Source organism: Myotis lucifugus, unplaced genomic scaffold (genome assembly GCF_000147115.1).
Source record: "Myotis lucifugus unplaced genomic scaffold, Myoluc2.0 scaffold_11, whole genome shotgun sequence".
NCBI lineage: Eukaryota > Metazoa > Chordata > Mammalia > Chiroptera > Vespertilionidae > Myotis > Myotis lucifugus.
Window position 1 is genome coordinate 5,943,082 of NW_005871059.1, and position 22,280 is coordinate 5,965,361.

The window sequence follows — 22,280 nt, forward strand, 5'->3', positions numbered from 1 at the left end:
GGGGCCGGTAGGCGGGACGCCGCGACGAGGCGGGGCGCCGGAGCGGGAGAGGCCGAGTCACTGGAGGAGGAGGAGGAGGAGGAGTGGAGGAGGAGAAGGAGAAGAGAAGAGAGAAGGTGGTTGCCCGGCCGGGCCGAGAGGGGCTGGAGGAGGCGGACCGCCCGGGGCTGTGGGGCGCGGAGCGGGTCCGGGACAGCGAGGGGCAGCCGGCACGGCGGCCTCGGCAGCCAGCGCCCGGGCCACGGAGCGGCCCGCCGGCCGGTGAGTGTCAAGAAGCCCAAGGGGGCGGGCGGCGCGGGCTGCGCCGGGGATGGAGGCGGCGGCCGGCCGTGAGAGGCCGCGGCCAGGTCGGAGGCGGCCCGGCCTGGGGCGGGGTGAACGCGGCCCCGCCGGCCCCTGCCCAGTCGGTCCCGGCGCTGTACCGGCGCCGAGTGGGCGTCCGCGCGTGGGGTCCGCGCGGGTCCTGCCGCCTGGCCGGCCGCGGAGACGGGCTGCAAATGGCGACCCCGACCCCGAGGACCGACCCTCGAGTCACCCTACCGTGAGCGTTGATGGGTTGGAAAGGGGGTGACGGAAACTTGGGAAACCCCAGGAACCGCGAAAACCCAGGTCCCTTTCCTTTGGCCGTTTAGAAACCCGAGTTCTTTGGGGCAACAAACGGGTTAACGTCAGACCGGGAGGCATCTTCCACTGTCTCCGCGGGATGAGTGAAGTTGGTAACTTTTCCATTCATGGAAGTGAGAAGCGCCGAGTCCCAGCCCGAGTTCTTATTAAAGGGAAACTGGCTGAGTGTATGGGGCTGACGGGTACGACCATTTCCAAGTCGTCCGCGCCCCGTCCCGTGCAGCTGCACGTTGGACTCGGAGCGCTCTCCTCCGGGCTTGTTCTCAGGGTGTGGATTGGGGAGAATGGAGACTGGCAGAGCCATGTGTTGTTTACCGTGGTTCTCCTGCTCCTCTCCCCTCTGCCTCCCTCGTTTTTTCTTTCTGAGCCATTTCATAAGTCTCAGATAAGCGATGCTTGGGAAGGAACTGACCTTTTATTCCAGAATTACTGGATGGGCTCGGATCCAAGATGAAGTTATTTATGGGCATTCTGATACCATGGTAGATTAACTTAAAAGTCTTTAAATACAAAACCCCCAAACTTTCTAAACTTCAGTTTTTGTTTGCCACCTTTCAGTCCTGTGTTATGTCTTTCAGAGACCTAGCAAATTATATTCACAGGTTTGGCGTTCGCTCCTACTTGTCAAGGCTTTCCAAAGCAGACCCAGCTGTTGACGCGGCCCAAGGAAAAGATTAGGTAGGATAAAATGTACGTTTAGGATTTTTCTCAGGGTTCGATTTTTCTGTATGCGATTTTCGCTGAATCACTGTTCTTTATGCTTAGTCACTGTTTCTTATTAGTTTGGGGATAACATGGTGTTTTGCTAACTTTCTTAAGTTGCCAATTTATTTTTATCTTGGTACTTGACTGCGGTGACATAGCTTTTTTGTGTGATTCTGGAAATGTTAGTGGGTGGAGTTTTGTGAGTGTTTATAGAGAACTGAAGTTTCCACTATAGGCAAACTTTCATGCATTCCAAGTGTACTGGGTATTTAATTTCAATACAATATTTCTCCATGTTCCAAGGTACTTTAAGGTCACTAAAATAGGCACCGGTAATGTGTGTTTACTATTTGATATGTTACTAAAATGTGACTTTTAATGGGATAAGTCCTATGCTAATTTGTAGGGTTTTGATGTAATTTTTTAACTGAGTTTCTGTGATTGCCTGTTTCATTAAAGGGAGTTAGTACATTCGTATTCATAGAATTCTTTGAAGTTAAAGCCTTCAGTCAAGAGGCTATATAAAACATTATTCGATTTCAAATTCAGTTTGATGAAGCAGGTGAGATTGGCCTTGGAGTCGAGGTTTTTACCTTGTAGGTAGCTTAACACAGATAAGCATGCATGAATTAAAACTCATTCTGTGAAAATCTTTTACAAAAGGGGTGTGTCTTTTTTTTTTTTAAAGAGTGGGTAATGTTAGCATTAGATAGTTCCTCATAGGATTGTTTTTAATAAAAGGTTATACATAAAGCTTTGTGTATATAAATGGTGTGTAAAGTGAAGTACCTCCGTTTTCTGGACACATACATAATAGTGCCCAACCTTTGTAGAGTTCTAGGGTGTTTTCACAGTAGTAATGGCCTCAAGGTCACAAAGCTGAAATTCCTTGTAAGCCCATTCCCCTCTGCCTTGCTGCCCATTGTCATTAGCTGAGTTATACCATTTGGGTGAATTATTTTTATCTGAGTGTCAACTCCAAATAGGTTCTTGTCTCAATATTAAATATTTATTAATATTTTAATTTCTGATGTAAGTCTTTAATAATTTAGTTTTCTTATTTAGTGAAGAACATGGCAAGTAATTAGAACTTTCACTTTGGAATAAGCTACTCATGACCATATTTAGAAATAAAAGATGTATGTTTTGATTATATCATAATTGGAAAGCTAAAGCTTGAAAAAAATCCCATACAATTAGATCATCTTTTTATAAATAAAAAGTCAGAACCAAAATTTAATAAAAGAATGTGTACAGTGTAACCCATTTAGCCATTTTGGACTCATCAGGAGAGCTTGTGCTTTGAGTCATGAGTTTAATGATAACGTATTTTCAATCTTGTCTACTTAAACCAGTGAAATAGCTGTTCCACTGAGGTTATTGATTGATTGTAGTCTTTAAAACTGAGTGCTCCTGATTACAAATAAGTCAGCAAGTGTTTTTGTTACTGTGCAATAGTACTTTGTACAAGAAGGGTCAGACTTACTCTGGAGGAGCTCATAACTGATTGCAAGCAACTCTACTGTTTAAGTAGAATTCTTTTCCATCTACTCCCATATTAATTGTAATATTAAGCAGCTGATACCACTTCCTTTTTTGAGCTTCTTTTCCTCACCCTTAATCAACTCAGCATCTTCACGTGTGCAGACACCTCCACCTCTGCTTTTCTTTTTCCACCTGACGTCTTATATTCAGTAACCAGTAACCAGACTGCAGGATTTGGTTAGGGCCGGGGTTGGCAAACTGCGGCTCGCGAGCCACATGTGGCTCTTTGGCCCCTTGAGTGTGGCTCTTCCTAAGCCTTAGGAGTACCCTAATTAAGTTAATAACAATGTATCTACCTTTATAGTTTAAGTTAAAAAAATTTGGCTCTCAAAAGAAATTTCAATCGTTGTACTGTTGATATTTGGCTCTGTTGACTAAATGAGCTTGCCGACCACTGGTTAGGGCAGTGGTCGGCAAACTGCGGCTCTTTGGCTCCTTGGGTGTGGCTCTTCCACAAAATGCCGACTTCTGCGCATGGGCCACGAAGTTTCAATCGCACTGTACATGCATGCCCGCACGTGGTATTTTGTGGAAGAGCCACACTCAAGGGGCCAAAGAGCCGCATGTGGCTCGGGAGCCGCAGTTTGCCGACCACTGGGTTAGGGAATTAAAATAGTGGAACAGTATACAGGTAAATGTTTCCTTCTGTGCCTTTTATTACTATTATTTTTTAAGATTTTAAAACAGTGAAAGATTGGAATTAACTTTTTTGATTTACTTTTCCCTTTGGTTTGCTTTTTGGTTGTATAATTTACTTCATATACAGTAGAATGCCTGGGACATATGACCTAGGTGCTCAATAAAAGTGATAACCAATGACATTCTAGCGCTGGTACAATGAGTATACTAGATCTACAAGGGAAGTATGTAGTTTTCCATGAAATCAAGAATCTCATTATGTTTTGGAATCCATTTGGTTATTTCTTGTATTGTAATTCTTTGTTGTTGTTTTTAGGTAAGTGAGGCACAGTATTGAACACAGGGAACACAAGAGTTGAATGAGACAGAGATGGGCCTGCTGCCTTCATGGAGCTTAGAGTTTTCTTGTGGAGATAGATATTAAACAGGATAATGATTTACTTAGAGTTGTGACTAGTATTACCAAGGAAAAATACAATGTGGGACGAGCATGTAATGTAATATGGGATTCATACCTTGTCTATGTGGAAAAGTAACATTTAAGCTGAGATATACAGATTTGAGGCAGCAGTTAAGGGAGAGGTGTGTGTGTGTGTGTCTTGGAGTCAGAAGCAGGCATTAGGAATAGCCTGAGGCAACAAGCTGTGTGAGTAATTTAGGTGACTTGACTTAGCATATTTTAAAATTTTGCTAATTTGCAATGTTATATTGCTTTTTTTAAAATCACCTTACATATTTTAATGAATTCTGAAAAATAAACAATTTGTTTTGAGAGCCATATCTTTAAGTCTAGAAATAGCTTTGAATGACAAGGCCTAACTTCATCATATGGGAAAATGCCATGTCTTAAAACTATTTTATGGATTGCTTGTCAGCCACAGAGTATGAGTTGGCCAAGAATTTCTGTTAGAGAAAATTGAAATTACTGTAAGGCATTTAATTATTTACATATATTTTCTGGCCTAATGAAACTTTTCCAGTTGTTTGGAAATGTTAACATTCTTTTTTTAGCCTGGTCAGTGTGGTTCAGTAGTTGAGTATCAGCCTATGAACCAGGAGGTCCCCATTCAGGGGTCATACCCAGGTTGCAGGCTTGATCCCCGGAGGGTGTGGGGGAAGGTGGGAGGCAGCCAACCAATAATTCTCTCTCATCATTGATGTTTCTATCTCTCCCTCTCCCTTCCTCTCTGAAATCAACAACAACAAAAATATATAAAATAAGAGCCTTTAAGTGTTTTATTTAAGCTTTGATTTCCTCTTGTGTAAAATCCTTATATAATAAAAGGCTAATATGCAAATTGACCCTAACAGCAGAACGGCTGGTTGCTATGATGCGCACTGACAGCCAGGGGAAAGACACTCAACGCAGGAGCCTCTCCTGCCTCCTCCGCAGCGCTAAGGATTTCCGAGGGCTCCCAGGCTGCCAGAGGGATGTCTGACTACCCTGGGGAACGGGCCTAAGCCGGCAGGTGGACATCCCCGAGGGGTCCTGGACTGCAAGAGGGTGCAGGCCAGGCTGAGGGACTCCCCGCAACCCCCCCTCCAGTACACAAATTTTTTCGTGCACCCGGCCTCTAGTGTAGATTATAATATGCATCTCAAAAATATATTTTAAAAAATTCTTTTTTTAGGGTGTTCTTTCAAAACTTAATATTGAGGAGTTTTAAATTATGCTCCTCTTGAACTTGAAGCCTCAATTTTAGCAACTTGTTCTCTTGGGCCTGCTGTGTCACTGTTCAACTGATAAATCAGGGATGGATGTTTTTAAAGCTGTTTCACAGGATTTATGAGGAATATGAGGCATATTTATTTGATAATAGTGATCTTGATTAGAAAGAGCTTGGATCTGAAAGTTTTAAGTTCTGAAGCTGAGGTTTATATACCCAGAACATTATTTGGGTATTGTCTATTGCATTTTCTTATTTCTTAATTTCTTAATATATTTAATATTAAAATGGTATTAAACTTGATTCCTTCTTTGTATAACTATTTTGAGAATTGTTAAATTTATATTGTTCTATATGCTTATAGTGAGCATTATGAATGTAAGTTATTCGTTAAATAATTTAAAACTCCTATATTCAAAGCAAGGTATGTGCTATTATAATTAGAAAGGATGGGAAAGGAGGCAGGACCATCTCTGTCTTATTCAGTTGGGGATCAAACCTACAACCTTGCAGTGTACAGGAGGACACTCCAACCAACTGAACCATACTGGCCAGGTCTCACCCAGTTCTTGACCACAGGGGTGATTGTGTTGGAATAAACTACACGCAAAGTTGTATAATCTCCATTCCTCAAATAACATCTTAAAATTGTATTTCCAGTTACTGAAGTGCTGTCTTATTTTCTTCAACTTTTTTTAAAATATATTTTTATTAATTTCAGAGAGGAAGGGAGAGGGAGAGAGAGAAAGAGAGAGAAACATCAATGACAAGAATCATTGATTGGCTGCCTCCTGCACGCCCCCTACTGGGGATCGAGCCCACAGCCCAGGCATGTGCCCTTGACTGGAATCGAACCGGGACCTCTTCAGTCAGCAGGCGGATGCTCTATCCACTGAGCCAAACCAGCTGGGGCTTCTGAAACCTTTTATAAGTAACCATATTTGTTATTGTTCACGTGCACGGATCAGATATAGATTTAAATCCTAGATGACCTTGGGCAAGTTAGCCTTTCTGAATCTCAGTTTCCTTTGGGTTGTTATAAGGATTGTGACATTAATTGACAAGACATATGTAAAGAAGGATAAAATAGGTATGTAATTAGTGTTCCTTTTGTCTTCTGTTAGTTCACTTCAATGAATAATAAATATTTTGGACTCATTGCTGTGGGTGTTTTTATTTTCATTTTTTAACTTTTTTTTTTTTCAGAGTAGAATAGTATGCAAGATGCTATTTATTTTGAAGCTTGAGAGCCTTCTACATTTGCCTTTCAGAGTTGCTCTTTTTCATTTAACTCAGTTGTTTGTAACAGTTGCTATTTTAAACACTTTGAATTAAGTGACTTTTTTGAGATGTGTTCTGTTGGGTGTGGTCATGTGATTTGTACATAACATAAAGTGTTCCTACAAGTTCTGAGAGCAGTGGTCACTTTTGGAACAGCTTGTATTTTTAGTTTTCTCTCAGTAAGTCAAGCTTACTTCAGCATGTGAGATGAACTTTGTCTGGTTGCAAAAAAGAAAGCTACAGCTGTTTTCACAATCTAATCCCTCAGCAAAGTTTGCCTTATTTTTTTTTTTTTGGCCTTAATTCTTAATAAAGTTTCTTTTTGAATTTCTGCTTAATTTACAAATGTTTTTCACAATTAGTCTCTCATTTCTTCTAGTAGGTCTCTTTTAGCATGTCTGTTTTTAAGTTATAGGTCTGTCATTACCTATAAAATTTATAGAGTTAATATTCAGTGGTATATTTAGCTCATAATTTTTAATTTTTAAACACAGTTTAGAAAATACAGTTTTGTTGATAAATGTGTGCCTCCCTCCCACCGCTGGCATCATTAAGCACCATAATATCAATTCATAATTCTTTTACTTGCTCAAGAAAAGCTCTACCAATTATTGGTAGATTTTTGTTATTTTAGTTTAGAAAATCAAACCTGAACTGGAGAAAAAGAAATACCAATTTGGGGAGTAGTTTACATTAGACATCTGGAACCAAAATAGAGTTTATGTGAAAATATGTCAGAGAGCTAGCTTATGCACTAAAGTGAAGAAAATAGGCTAATATTCAGCATCTCATCCAGAAAATTATTATCTACAACTGTATAATTCAACTTGGAAATGTTGAGTTGAATTGCCAATGCCACATACACGTAGAGATGTATAATAAGTAATTAGCTGTAGAGATTTGAAGTTTGGAAGAGGGATCTGGGCAGGAGATATAGATGAGTTTTCAGAATATTGGTGGCAATTGATGCTTTTGAGAAATTGTAAACACCCAGGGGGAGAATGTATAGAAGAATGAGCAAGAAATTACATAGGTCCCTGAAGAATAGGAGTGTTTTAGAAGAAGAGTTTTTAAGAGGTAGGGGGGAAACCAGGGAAATGTGACATCATGAAAACTAAGAAAAAATAGCTTAAAAGGAGAAATTAGTCAACATCTATATAATAAAAGCCTAAGTGACTGTTATGGCAGAACGACCAGAATGACTGGTCGCTATGATGCGCACTGACCACCAGACACTTAATGCAGGAGCTGCCCCCCTAGTGGTCAGTGCGCTACCACAGGGGGAGTGCTGCTCAGCCAGAAGCTGGGCTCACAGCTGGCGAATGCAGCAGCGGTGGCGGGAGCCTCTCCTGCCTCCGCGGCAGCACTAAGGAGTAGCAAGCTGAGCGGTAAGGAGCAGCTAGCAGGCGGGTGGTAAGGTGCGAAGGGTCTTGGACTGCAAGAGGGCACAGGCCAGGCTGAGAGACCCCCCTACCCCACTCCCTCACTCCCTATGCACAAATTTTGTGCACCAGGCCTCTAAGTAATGATATAATGGCCAAGGAAGATGGGGTCTAGAAAAAACTGCCCTTTGGATTTAGCACTGAGCCTCTGAGTAGCACAGGTTTAATGAGTGGTGGTGAAAATAAAAGCCAGATTTATGCTTTGATTTACATTATTTTTTTAAAAAAATATATTTTATTGATTTTTTACAGAGAGGAAGGGAGAGAGATAGAGAGTTAGAAACATCGATGAGAGAGAAACATCGATCAGCTGCCTCCTGCACATCTCCCACTGGGGATGTGCCCGCAACCCAGGTACATGCCCCTGACCGGGATCGAACCTGGGACCCTTCAGTCCGCAGGCCGACACTCCATCCACTGAGCCAAACCGGTTTCGGCTGATTTACATTATTAAATAATTTTAAAATTGGCCATTATTTTGTCTAAGTTATTTTTTTTTTTTTTCATCTTAGCAACCAGAGCTGGACTGGCCATTATGGAGGAGGAGCTGCAGCATTCGCACTGTGTGAATTGTGTCAGTAGACGGTGTATGACCAGACCAGAGCCTGGGATTTCCTGTGACTTGATTGGTTGTCCATTGGTTTGTGGCGCAGTCTTCCATTCTTGTAAAGCTGATGAGCATCGACTTTTATGTCCATTTGAACGAGTGCCTTGCTTAAATAGTGGCTTTGGATGTCCATTTACAATGGCTCGAAATAAAGTTGCTGAACATCTAGAAACATGCCCCGCAAGTGTGGTGTGCTGTACAATGGAATGGAACCGATGGCCAGTTAGTTATGCAGATCGGAAGTCATATGAAAATCTAAGCAGAGATGTTGATGAAGTGGCACAATTAGATATGGCCTTGGCCCTTCAAGACCAAAGGATGCTCTTAGAATCTCTCAAAGTAGCCACCATGATGTCAAAAGCAACTGATAAAGTATCACAACCTAGAGAACAAATATCAGTTAAATCAACTGTTCCAGAGATACCACATGCTAATGGTTTGGTGTCTGTTGATGAAGAATCTTATGGTGCACTTTATCAAGCTACTGTAGAAACAACCAGAAGTTTGGCTGCTGCTTTAGATATCCTGAACACCGCCACAAGAGACATTGGCATGTTAAGTACGAATCTTCCTGCTTCCTCAAATGAAATGAATGAAGAGCAAAATGCCAGAGAAAGCTTACAGAATAGGGACTTGAAAGACCAAGACCATGTTTATGAGGATGAGATAGGAGCAGTAGGTGGAATTGACCATAACGATACAAATCAGAGTGCCCAATCTGAACAAAATGGTTCAAGTGATTTGTTATGTGACTTGGATACCAGTTCTTATGACACTTCTGCTCTTTGTAATGGCCTTCCTTTGGAAAATATATGTACACAGGTCATAGACCAGAATCAGAATTTACATGGTGATTCTGGAGAAAGTAACTTAACAAATGGAGAATGTGTAGCATCAGATGGCACTTCAGAACCTTCCAATTCACTTTCAGTAGCAGCACAACTTAGGGAAGTAATACCACCTAATGCTTTGCCTAACGGCACAATTCAGCATATCCTCATGCCAGATGACGAGGATGAAGGAGAATTGTGTTGGAGAAAAGCAGACTTAGGAGACCTGAGGAATGTGGATGTCTTATCTTTCAGTCAACCTCCTTCATTCAAATTTCTTTCCAATTCATGTTGGTCTAAACCAAAGGAAGATAAAGCAGTAGATACATCAGATTTGGAAGTTGCAGAAGATCCAATGGGTCTCCAAGGAATAGATCTAATCACAGCAGCATTACTGTTTTGTCTAGGAGATTCTCCAGGTGGAAGGGGTATATCTGATAGTCGCATGGTTGATATTTATCACATTGACTTTGGAACTCAGACTTTTTCACTCCCATCTGCAATATTAGCTACAAATACAATGGTTGGGGAAATAGCTTCAGCTTCAGCTTGTGATCATGCCAACCCACAGCTTTCAAATCCAAGTCCTTTTCAGACACTTGGGCTGGATTTAGTATTGGAATGTGTCGCTAGGTACCAACCCAAGCAGCGTTCAATGTTTACATTTGTTTGTGGACAGCTATTTAGAAGAAGAGAATTTTCTTCACATTTTAAGAATGTGCATGGTGACATTCATGCTGGACTCAATGGCTGGATGGAACAGAGGTGTCCTTTAGCATATTATGGCTGTACCTATTCTCAGCGTAGATTTTGTCCATCAACACAAGGAGCAAAGATTATACATGATCGCCATTTGAGGTCATTTGGAGTTCAGCCATGTGTATCTACAGTATTAGAAGAGCCTGCTAGAAACTGTGTGTTGGGATTACATAGTGACCATCTAAGTGGTCTTCCTTTTGAGGTTCTGCAACATATTGCAGGCTTTCTCGATGGCTTCAGTCTATGCCAGCTTTCATGTGTATCCAAGTTAATGAGGGATGTGTGTGGCAGCCTGCTTCAGTCTCGTGGAATGGTCATACTGCAGTGGGGAAAAAGGAAGTATCCAGAAGGAAATTCATCATGGCAGATAAAAGAAAAGGTCAGTTTAATTTTAATTGTATTATCTCCTTATTTGACATATAATAGGCACTTAATGTTGCTGAATTAATAAAAAATGTTTGATATAGATCATTCTTAAACCTTAACTCAATATGACAGATAGCTAGAATTGTCATAATCAATATTTACTGCAGACATCCGAGAACTAGATTCTAATCTTATATGGCAGAGGCCACTTCTGTTTCTTTAATCAAGCAGTTTTGTATACATTTAGTTCTTCTGTAACAACTCCATTTGTGGCCATGTTAACCACCTTCTAATTTGGACTCCATCTGAAACATTTTCACCATAGGACAATGGGGGAAGCAAGAAGAAGGTTTTTTACTGCTTACAATTGGCATTTTCTTTCCATTCTTAGCAGTTTCTTTCTTAGGATTTGCTTGTTTCAGGTAGAACTTAAATAGGGAGAGATGAGAAAAAAGTTACTAGTTAAGTGATCAACTCAGTATTTGGGGGCAGGTGGACATAAATGGATGGATGTGGTTATGTATTAAAGTGAGATACGAGTAGGGGCAGTAGAATTTGATGTTTGTGGAGGGACTCTGGGTTTAGTACAGTAAAAGGGAGTGCTGCATATTGGAAGCTTGGGCTGGGATTTAGGTAGACCCAGGAATAAATCCTGGCTCCACCATTTTTCTCCTGTGACACCTATTTTTGCCCAGCCTTTTTTTTTTTTAAATACGTTTTTATTGATTTAAGAGAGGAAGGGAGAGGGAGAGAGAGATAGAAAGATCAATGATGAGAGAGAATCATTGATCAGCTGCCTCCTGCAGCCCCCCACTGGAGATCGAGCCCGCAACCTGTTCATGTGCCCTGACTGGGAATTGAACCATGACCTCCTGGTTCATAGGTCGACGCTCAACCACTGGAGCACACCAGCTTCTTTTGGAGGCACAATCCAATATAAACTAGCAGGTATTATAGATATCTTTGTAGGTGTTTTCATTTCAGAACTTCTATAATATGGAACCTTGCATTTTATAAAGTGGAGAAAAATTTGATAAATTTCACATTGGGGTTTGGCTACTTTGTTTTTACAATCTTTAGGTTTTCTCTTACTTCCACTCATTACTCCAGTTTTCTGAATTCTACTTCTACTTCTGTGTTCTCCTAAGGCAGAAACTTTATACTTTTAATACTTGCTGCATATGTGTGTGTGTGTGTGTGTGTGTGTGTATTTTTTTTTTCATTTTCATTTTCCAGATGATTTGTTGTCTTTCTCCCATTTGGCATGGAACTCTGATATGGCCTCCTGGCTTCTTTTTTTCCTTGACCACTGGTTTTGACCAATGAGGTGAAATATTTTCTGTAGTTCTATTCCTGCAGAAAATCTACCTACTCTTGGAGTTTAAATTGTCATTATTTACTACTCACACATCTATGTCCTGGCCATTGTCTTATTTCAACTCCACCAGACCATTATATACAGCCGTTTACTGGACATCTCCACTTGATTATTTCACAGCTTCATCAAACTCAGCATGTCCAACTTAATCCACTTCTCTTTCTCTCTTAATCTCATAAAGTGGCATTATCTTCTCTCAAATTGCCTAGAGTAGGAATTTGAAAGTTAAGGTTGACTCCCATTTTCCCTCTTTCTTTCCATATCCCAGTAATCACATATTGCTACAGCATCTTCCTTCTTCAGACTTACCAGGTTTGTTTTACTGTTTCCATGACCATTTCCCTAGTTCAGTCACACCTTTAGTTCTCTCCTGGAGTACTGCAATAGCCTCCTCCTAACTGGGTTTCTGGTTCCATTTGTGTCTCTCTTTAGCATATTCTTTGCAGAAGAACTAGAGGGACAAACATCGTCTTTATTTATTTATTTATTTATTTATTTATTTATTTTATTGATTTTTTTTACAGAGAGGAAGGGATAGGGATAGAGAGTTAGAAACAGTGATGAGAGAGAAACATCGATCAGCTGCCTCCTGCACACTGCCCACTGGGTATGTGCCCACAACCAAGGTACATGCCCTTGACTGGAATCGAACCTGGGACCCTTCAGTCTGCAGGCTGACGCTCTATCCACTGAGCCAAACCGGTTAGGGCAAAACATTGTTGTCTTAAATACAGTTCTTCAGTGCTTAAAAACTTTTTAAATGTTTATCCGTTGCCCTGGGATAGAGACTCCTTAATGAAACATTTAAGATTTTTTATAATCTTGTCCTTACTTACCTCTTCAGCTTCCTCTTATTACTCTCCGTTTCAGTCATGTTGATTTACTTGCAGTTGTCTGATGTTTTCTTTCTTGCCTAAGGCCTTTGAGCACTTGCAATATGCTGGACAGTGGGCTAATAAGCATTTTACTTTTGTTAGTTTATTTAATCTACTGTCCCTATTTTATGGAAGAAGAAATTGAGGTTTAGAGAGGTTCAGTAACTTGTCCAGCTAATCTATGGATTCAGACCTAGGGAACCTATCTCTGAAGTTTGTGATCTTCATATCCTTGCTATATCCTGCTTACTCTTCAGATCTTAGCTTCCCCAAATTAAGCCTTTTAGAACCCCACTCAGGAACGTTCTGCTCTGTGTCCTTGTGGTGTCCCATTAAATACCCCTCCTTTATATATATCCCTACTAAAGCACTCACCATGCTGTTTTGAAATTCACTAATAAATTGTCTGTTTCTTTCATTAGACTGTAAGTTCCTTGAGAAGTGAGGCTCTCTAGGAACCAACATATTCTACTGCCTAGCATTGCACCAGCCATATAGCTGGCACGAATTACTTGAGAAATACTTGATTGAAAAATTGGCCCACTACTAAGAAACTTTGTCATCAGGAGGTGGGAGCCATCCATTTTTTCCTGAGTTTGTTTCACCAGACTCCAGCTATGTGGAAATAAGGAGGCTAACTTTAGTGTTCTGCTGAAGCTTAACAAAAACTCCTAATTCTTCCCATAGTTTCATGAGTATGGGTAATTGTAATCTAGAATGCCTATTGGTAGTTACTCTCTAGAGCAGGGGTGGGGAACCTTTTTTCTGCCAAGGACCATTTGAACATTTATAACATCATTCGCAGGCCATACAAAATTATGAACTTAAAAATTAGCCTGCTATATTTGGTCAAACATTTAATTAACTCACCCCTAATGCCTTGACAGGGTCAGACCAAATGATTTCGTGGGCTTTATACGGCCTGTGAGCTGGACGTTCCCCACCCCTGCTCTAGAGTGTAAACCAGCAGTCACCAACTTTCTGGACCTTGTGGACCACCGATTGGCGACTGCTGGTCTAAACCACTGACTCCAGGTAAATAACTCCATCTAGGGTAAATGATACATCCCTCAGGAGTATAACAAGTAAGTACCTTGTGTGCTGAACAGTGGTAACTTCGATTGTCAACTAAAAAAGTAATTCTGTTTACACAGAATTTTGAAGGCATCTGGCCACTCCAGAAGTCATTACCATTCTTTCCTGAGCTCTACTGAGTTCTGAGGGCTTCCCTCAAATCTATTGCTACTTTCTAGAGTGTCTGCTGTTTTACCATTTATTCTGTGTTCTCTAACTAGACATTGCTTACTGATGAGCTTAGCTAGACTGTTTGGGCCTTGTCTAGTCCCATTCATGCCTGTACCCAGGTCTGTCCTGCTTCATATATGTTTATTACCCATGTTCAGGTAGTTGTTTTTTTTACTTGAGAAGATGCAAGGGGGCCACAACACTCATTGCTAGACTAATATGATGACAGTACTTCAGGGCTTGGAGCTGCTGAGTGGCCAAAAGGGGAAGGAAGTAGGCCCCCCCCCCTTTTTTTTTTTACTACCATCAGACACAGGGGTAGCAGGTGAACATTTTACAATGATATAGAGCAAAATAAGATTCATTTTACAGAAATTCTTTCTATATAAATTTTCAGAAACATTTTGAATAAATTGAAGTACCTGTATTTAACATTACCAAGTACCTTTCATACTTAAAAAGAGTGAAAAGATAAGGTACCTTGACACAGTATTCTATAGTATTTTTCAGTGTGCTTCATATAAGCATAATGGGGATGGGTAAAAAACCTGGATAAAAAAAATAGTACTTGTGTTGTCTATTTCTCCAGACTATGGATAGCTCTATATAGCCAACTAGATAGAATTAACGAATAGTGTAGTTCTGAATTCATGAGGTTATGATTTTTTAAAATTTGCTTAATAAGCCACGTTGGATGTGATATATAGATTTTAAGTTAATCCTCACCTGAGGATATTTTCCCATTGGTTTTAGAGAGAATGAAAGGGAGGGGGAGAGACAGAGAGAGAAACTTCAATATGAGAGAGACACATCGATTGGTTGCCTTCTATATGCGCCCCAACCTGGGCCCAGGGATTGAGTCTGCATCCAAGGTATATGCCCTTTACCAGAATCAACCCGTAACCCTTCAGGCCACAGGCCAACACTCTATCCACTGAGCCAAATCAGCCAGGGCAGATGTGATTTTTAATATTGGTTTTTGTCTTTTATTTTCTTTTTGGTTATCCTCTTATTTATTGAAGTCATAATGTCATAGAAGCAATTTGTCTTATAAATATTTGATTAACAGATTTACATCCAAATGGATTTACTACTTTTCAATTTTGTTCCTACTTGAAACGTTATACTGCATATTTCTCTAATAGTAGTAATGCATATAATTAGAGCAAGAAGTGTGTTTCAATACTTTTCAGTTGACTTGTTTAAATCTGAAGCAGAATTTTCTTTTAGGTGTGGCGATTCAGTACTGCATTTTGTTCTGTTAATGAATGGAAATTTGCTGACATCCTAAGCATGGCTGACCACTTGAAGAAGTGCAGTTACAATATTGTAGAGAAACGGGAGGAAGCCATCCCATTGCCATGCATGTGTGTGACACGAGAACTCACGAAAGAAGGACGTTCACTGCGCTCAGTTTTAAAACCTGTACTTTAAAAACTGTAACTCCACTTGCACACACATGCAAGCACCTAGTATAATTTCTTTGTAATATGTGACACTTTATTAATGTATTAAAGATTACAACTAGCTAAATTTATTGTCACTGTGTATATAATGTTTTGAAGTGACATATATTTTTATAAAGTACTGTTTAGTTGGAAAAAAGTTGCCTTAATGTTTGAAATGTGTGAAACTTTTGGAACTTGCTGGACAGGGTGAACTAATTTTTTGCTACATAATTTTCAGAATTAGTATTTTTAATGGTGTGCAAATTTTGGTTCTTAAATTTTTTGCTTCTTAAACTAATAAGATCCTGACCAAACATATTTCCTCATGTTTTTGTGGGTTGCAACCCATACATTCAAAAGCAAAATTTTGATTCACATTTTTGCACATAGGTTTTTCAGGTGAAAAATTCAGTTGCTTAAACATTGACATAAGATCCTTCTAAAGATTTTATATTCTAGTGCTCCCTTTATACAGTTGTTGACATGTAGATGGTCTCTAATATATACTTATATAATATTTAAAATTATGGTAATGCCATTTATTACATTTTAAAAATAATTCACAAAGATGTATTCACTGTATGTATTTACAGCTCTCCTTCATAGAGTGGTTCATACACAACTTTCTTTTTATTAGATGCCACATCCAAAGACTGGCAACATATTATATGACAGGTTAAAGCAAAACAAACAAAAAGCCTGTGAATTTATTTTAATTTGAAGCTGTTCATGGTATTATTTGCTAGGTAGTTGATATTAGTAGAGAAGAAAATATACCTCATTTTAAGTTTGAATTGGGCATATTGTGTAAATAAATTTCAAGCATTCAGAATGCAAAGGGCTTCCCTTTTTTTATAAGTATTTAAAATTTTTGCTTTTTGATGTTTAAATAAAATCACAACTCTGTTGCTTTAAAGACATTTAAAAATGTGAAATTTGGTATCTTTGTAAGATGACAATCTTGAAATGCAGAAACCTGTTGTGGTTGACAATCTCCTTAAAACAGTTCCAGTTTAATCTCCTATAGCCTTCTCTATCAAAAAAGTAAGAACTGCATCTTTGTGTAAAGATCAAGGTACAACAGAAAAATATTCAAAGACCTATTCTTGAACTATTTTATTATAGCTTTCCAATTTATTAATACTATTATTAACCTGATGTGGTCAGTTTAAAAAATGAATGTATCAGTATTTAGAAACAAATTGCAAAGATGGGGACATGTATTTAAATAATTTGTTTTAAGTAACTTCTGGCATTTGGTAGTCTGAAATGGTGACAAGTTACCTTGTTATAAAATATCAAAACTCTATTGTATCTTTTCTTCCTACACTTGTCCCTGAGAGTGCTCTATTGTTACTATGTTCTTGATTCCCATATATGGCAATCAGGCTGGGCAGAGGCATTCCTTGGGCATTAGAAAAGAATTCTAAACTGTTTAAAACTTGTTTTGGTTGAATCAAGACCTTATTATTGTTGAAAGATATAGCACTAAAGTCTAATCAATTGTTTCACCTCACCTGTCATTTTAATTAGTGGAATACTTATTTCTCAGTGCTTATACTTTCTTTTTCAATTGAGATTGAATGACATAACCAGTCTCTATTTCTGTGAAAACGTCAGAAATAAGATATCAAATAATATAACTCTGCCTTTTAAAGTTTTGTTGAAGAATGTGTCTGGTTAGGATAGCACAAACATTAAGTTTTTGTTTTATGGTTGTGCTTTTTAAATCCTTGGGTTTTAAGTTTAGACTTCTTGTTTCCATACTGGATCATGAGATATTTAACATTTTTCCACCGTTTAGTTCTTTTACACATCATTGGCTGTTTTCTTTTTTGTTTGTTATGCCACCATACTGTTTTGTTAAAATGTGTTCTTTGTGCAACATTTGTTCAAATTCTAATAAAATTAATATTTTCCCTATGTGGCTCAGTAACTTAAAAAGGAAAACTTTTATTTAAATAAAACTTAATACTTGTTTAACAAATTCCAAACACAGTCATACTGTTTCTGTAGAGTATGTTTCTGCATGTTACAGGAACTGCTTGTTGATTATTACTCACCCATGTTTTACTGGTGAGCATTAAACTTCTTTTTTAATATGGAAAGTTTATCAGCTTTCTGTGCCCCCTCAGTGTCTTCTTGAAAGTAGTCCCACCTGTGGGGTATTGAAAGGCTGAAGAGTTTCTGGCATTATTATTTTTCTAAAACTTGTAATGGGCACAATTTATCTAGCCTTGTAAGCATGAAAAGATTTGTATGACATCCAAGTGAATTGTCATTTGAGAAGTCTTTGTTAGTCTTTGCTAACCATCAAGATAAAGTGGCAAGTGTAGGATGGAGGGAAATAATCTGAATTCACTTTTATCTGCTGTCTCCTTCCTCAGAACTGCCTGTTATTTTAGTTCCTTCCCTCCCTCCTCCCCTCTCCCTCCCCTCCCCTCCCTCCCTCCCTCCCCCATAAACTCTGGGATTGGAGCCAGCAATCTGTTTTAACAAAAGACCTTCACGTGATTATGATTCACAGTCAAGTATGAGAACTTAGAGGAAAGACTGGAACATGCCAGCTGTTCTCTTGATGTGTTACTGGAGTGGGTAAATGTGTGTATGTACATACATGTGTAATCCAAAATTATGAGTTAATGGTTAAGTTAAATGATATAGTTGTGTTAATATTATAACCATGTGAGAAAATACATTGGGTACCATGGTTTTTGGACATATTTTTAAAAAGTATTTACTATAATATTTTAAATTTACTGTTACTAGTGTTCTGTTCAAGGTAAATTGTAATGCAACTTACAGTTCATTAGCACTTACATTTAGCCTAGTTATCAATTTTTCTCTTGTTTGGTGGTTACAGAGTGATGTGTGTATTAGATTTCTAGGATAAGTAAAGAGTGTAGAAGTAGATAAATACTGGATTAAATCCTACAAAAATATTTGTAGGAATCCTTTCAACCCTATCAATGAAGGATTTTAAAGGTTGAATTGTTGGTTTATCAATAGCATACAATCTTTTTTGGTCTTTGACCATGTGTTGCATACATAACCCCATCAATATTGTTGCTGTTTGCTATCCCTTAACATTGGGTATTGGGATCATAGTAACATTGAAGATAATGGGGTCAATAAAACTTTCATATTCTTTGAAGACAGGGTAGTTTTATTACTATATTGATAACAGATTTTTACCTCTGGTGGTTTGAATGCATTGTTTGGCATTTAGGAGCAAAACACATTTAAGTTTTGCATCTCAGCTTAAGAATGGGGTTTATTAATTTTTAAAAATGTCTAAGGAGTGGTTATGCAAACATAAAAAATGTGTGTGCTTCATGCATGACACCACATTAGAAGGTGATATGACTGGGTCCTGCAGAGGTGGGTGTTTAGAACTGCAGCAGAAGGAAAGCAATTGGCCCTCATTCTTTCAAAAGGCTGGACTAAGCTTTTGATGGAAAGAATTTCTTGGATATGTGTTTGGCTGATCAGCTAAATACTGTTCTAAGTAATCTTACTTAACATGCTCATGAGGCCTAGGAAGAGAATATTAGTTATGCCTTTAAACAAAGTCAACTCATCAGTGAGTTAAAATAATTGTGTCCATTGTGTTAAAATAATTCAATATGGGTTTCCTTAGGATTTGATCTAAATCTGATTTCAAACAAAAACATATGTAGAAGTAGAGGCCAACTCTAAAGGAGTAAACTTTCTAAATAAGGAAAGAAGAATGGTTTCTTTCTAAAGTCGCCTTCCATGGAATTACTTTGATTTAAAGGATCAAAGTAAGTTCAAAAAGATGTTCTTTAAGTTTCCAATATATGGGTAGAAAACTGCAGCTCTCCAAGTTTAGGTATTGATGAGTGTGGAGGTATTTTGAGAGAAATGTGTCCCGGCATGGTTCATTTTTCTACTTTACAAATACAGAAAGAGAAAGGACATTTAGATATAAGGAAATTACTTTGGAAAATATCGTTGCCTAGAATGTTTGATTCCTAATAAGTGTTCAGAAAGAGTTTTGGGTAATACCAAAAAGAAAAGTAGAAACTAAGTAAGGTATGTTGTTCTGAAAATCCTTTGCAAAAACTAGTGTCTTTTGCTGAAATTGTTTCAAGAATTTTATTGCACCTGTGAGTAGTAACATTCTATAAATTCATTGTTTATATGTATATTTATTTGCATGTATAATCTCCATAAATTGGCCAAGTAGATTTTAATACATCTTGAGATGTATTAATGTAGATACATTTTGAGGTGATTTTTTCTAAATCTTAGAATGTTTCAAAACTGACATTTTTTATTCAGAATGTTTGATGTTCCAATGTATTATGTGGGAAGTGACTTTTCATTAATTTAATGAACTACAAAGAAATAGGTTAAAAGGATGAGTTTTAAAATGCTTTATAGAAATACAGTAAAAACTCATTGATATGAATCTATTATATATTTTTAAAATATTTTTGACTTGCTGAAGTGAGTATTCTTTACTATGAAGAAAAGCATTTCTAAAGCAAACTGAAAAACAAGGGAAATATGTTTCTTTTTTCACTAACACCAATAAAATCTCAAGCACCCCCAAGTCATTATTAGTCCATTTGCATGCAAATAAGAGATGGTTCTTCAATGCATAGCTAGTTCTAGTGGTGGTAATAGTGTATGTGTTTGAAAGTAATAAAACAACATTTCTGTTGAATTATTTAAGATTGGCAAAATCATCAGGTCAAATTATTTTTTCCCAGTAAAAGCAGATAAATGAGGTTTAATTTTTTACCTTTTTCTAATATAAATTTAGAATTTTCTCAAGACAATATCCTTAAACAGATAAATAGGTTGATATGTGTTGGTTCATTCCTTGGCAGAAGGGCTGACTAGTTAGATTTCTATACCAGTCAAAGAGTAACATTAACTGTTACATTATTATTATTCAGTGGTCTAATATAAGAACAGTAGCAATAATTTGTTATTGCTCAAAAGATTGAAGTTGAAAAAAGGAGACCCTGCCCTTTGCTATTCTCTAGATGCTTTTTTCATTGAAATCCCCCCCCCATTAATTTATATTATTGCTTTTTATCCCATAACTTGAATTTTCTTATCAGGTGATCAAAAAACCTAGTTTTGCTAATCAGCCTGTGATTAGTAATTTTTGTCCATACGTTTACATTTTATTAAGTAACTTCAACTTCTTTTAAAGTATCTCAGCTCAAAAATTTGTAGTATGGGAAAATTGAAGTATCATTCAGGTTTAACCGTATTATTTGATTAAAAGAAACCAAACCATAGAAATGGAAGCCATCATGGGTACTGCATCCAGTCAAGAGTAGAACTATCCAGTGAATATTTAATTATGTCAAATGGATGGCTTCATATCAATTGATAACTTTTAAAAATTGTTACTTGTATTAGAGATTTGAAGTAAAGTGGAGAATGGTATTGATTCCCTACATTCCAATAGTTTTGTGATGAAAACTATGACATGAATTGCTTTGAATGATTAATAATTTGGTGGACATGAATTCTAAAGATTTTTATGTTGCATTTAAAATGTTAAAACTGTATTGTTCATTTGATCAGTGTTTAAGCACCAGTCAATCCTGAACACTTGAATTGCATTCTGAAAGGTAATTGCACTGACTCCTTTACTTACCTCAGAGGTCATTATATCTCTTTTTGATAATTTACATTAATAAGTGTTTTCTTCTTAAATGTGAATGGATATGGTTTTTCTTGAAAAAAGTATTAAGTGAAAAGCTAGAGACAAAAGGCCACATATTGTATGATTCCATTTATATGAAATACATATCCAGAATGGGCAAGTCCATGGAGACAAATCAGATTAATGGTTGCTAGGAGCTGGGGAAGTGACTGTTAATGGGTACTGGTTTCCTTGTGGTGATGAAAATATGCTAGAACCAGATAATGTGGATTGCACAACATTGTGAATTTTCTAAATGCCACTGAATTGTACAACTGTGACAGTAATTGGCTTCAATGTCAACGTTCATTTTTCACCTTTTACATTTTTTTATGATTCCTTGTGGCACATGTCAATTTAAAGGTCCGTATTTAATATCATGCTTTGAAAAAATTTATAAATAATTTTCAGGATTATTTTTATAGTTTTATACTTTGTTTTCCTTTTAAAGAACAAATACAATGATGTGTTAGATAAGACTAAATAAATTGAATTACTGTATATATTTTGTATTCTTTTGTATTGTCTTGTGGGAAAAACATGTGAATCTTGGGGTTGGTAGGTACTTTAATGGCCATTTAGTTTCGCATTTTATATTTGGAGAAATTGAAGCTGAGTTTGTCAGGGTGTTCATTCAGCGAGTACTTATTGAGCATCCATGCCCTGCATTGTGTAGGCTTGGTTCTGGAAGGCTGTGACATGCCTAAGGTTACACAGGAATTAATGACTACTTCTTCCCTTTCCCCTTTCTCCCTCCCGCCTCTCCTCCTCCTCCTATGTATCTGGTAATTACATTAGATACATGGACAAATGGGCAATTTCCAGAGAAGGAGATGGTTTAGACAGAGATTCACCTTACATGGTTCTTCCCATAGCTCTCAGTAGAATACACATGACCACAAATAGTCTATTACTTGAGGAATGCTTTCATTAACAATTAACTGTACTTTCATGACTTTGGGAAAGAGGAAATTACACCACCCCCCACACCCCCCCCACCACCACCACCACCACTATCCAACAGTTCAGCGTTCCTTCCTATGAAACTTTCACAAGCTGAAATGACGGAGAGAGAAAAAGTAATTACCATTAATTTATATGAAAAACATTTTCAGCATTCCCAGGCCCAAAAAGTAACCTACAATATCATACCAAATAACCCATAAGACCTAAAATA

General features: G+C 38.0%; 1 protein-coding gene across 5 annotated transcripts; it reads left to right on the forward strand.

Annotated features, from left to right (window-relative positions):
- Window positions 1-97: 97 nt before the first annotated feature.
- FBXO30 (F-box protein 30) lies at window positions 98-21,604 on the forward strand. Of its 5 annotated transcripts, none has more exons than XM_023750171.1 (4): window positions 98-261; window positions 1,203-1,314; window positions 8,416-10,478; window positions 15,194-17,334. In XM_023750171.1, exons 3-4 carry the CDS (start codon window positions 8,439-8,441, stop codon window positions 15,395-15,397), a joined length of 2,244 nt encoding a protein of 747 aa, XP_023605939.1. In that variant the 5' UTR covers window positions 98-261; window positions 1,203-1,314; window positions 8,416-8,438; the 3' UTR covers window positions 15,398-17,334. The 5 variants fall into 5 exon arrangements, with proteins under 5 accessions (XP_023605939.1, XP_023605937.1, XP_014307318.1 ...); XM_023750169.1 differs by having other exon boundaries at window positions 1,203-1,302; XM_014451832.2 differs by lacking the exon at window positions 1,203-1,314.
- The last annotated feature ends 676 nt before the right edge of the window (window positions 21,605-22,280 follow it).

Coding starts and splice junctions, on each gene's coding strand:
- FBXO30 (XM_023750171.1), top strand. CDS start 8,439: ATGGAGGAGGAGCTGCAGCATTCGCACTGTGTGAATTGTGTCAGTAGA. Junction 10,479..15,193: donor CATGGCAGATAAAAGAAAAG/GTCAGTTTAATT, acceptor ATTTTCTTTTAG/GTGTGGCGATTCAGTACTGC.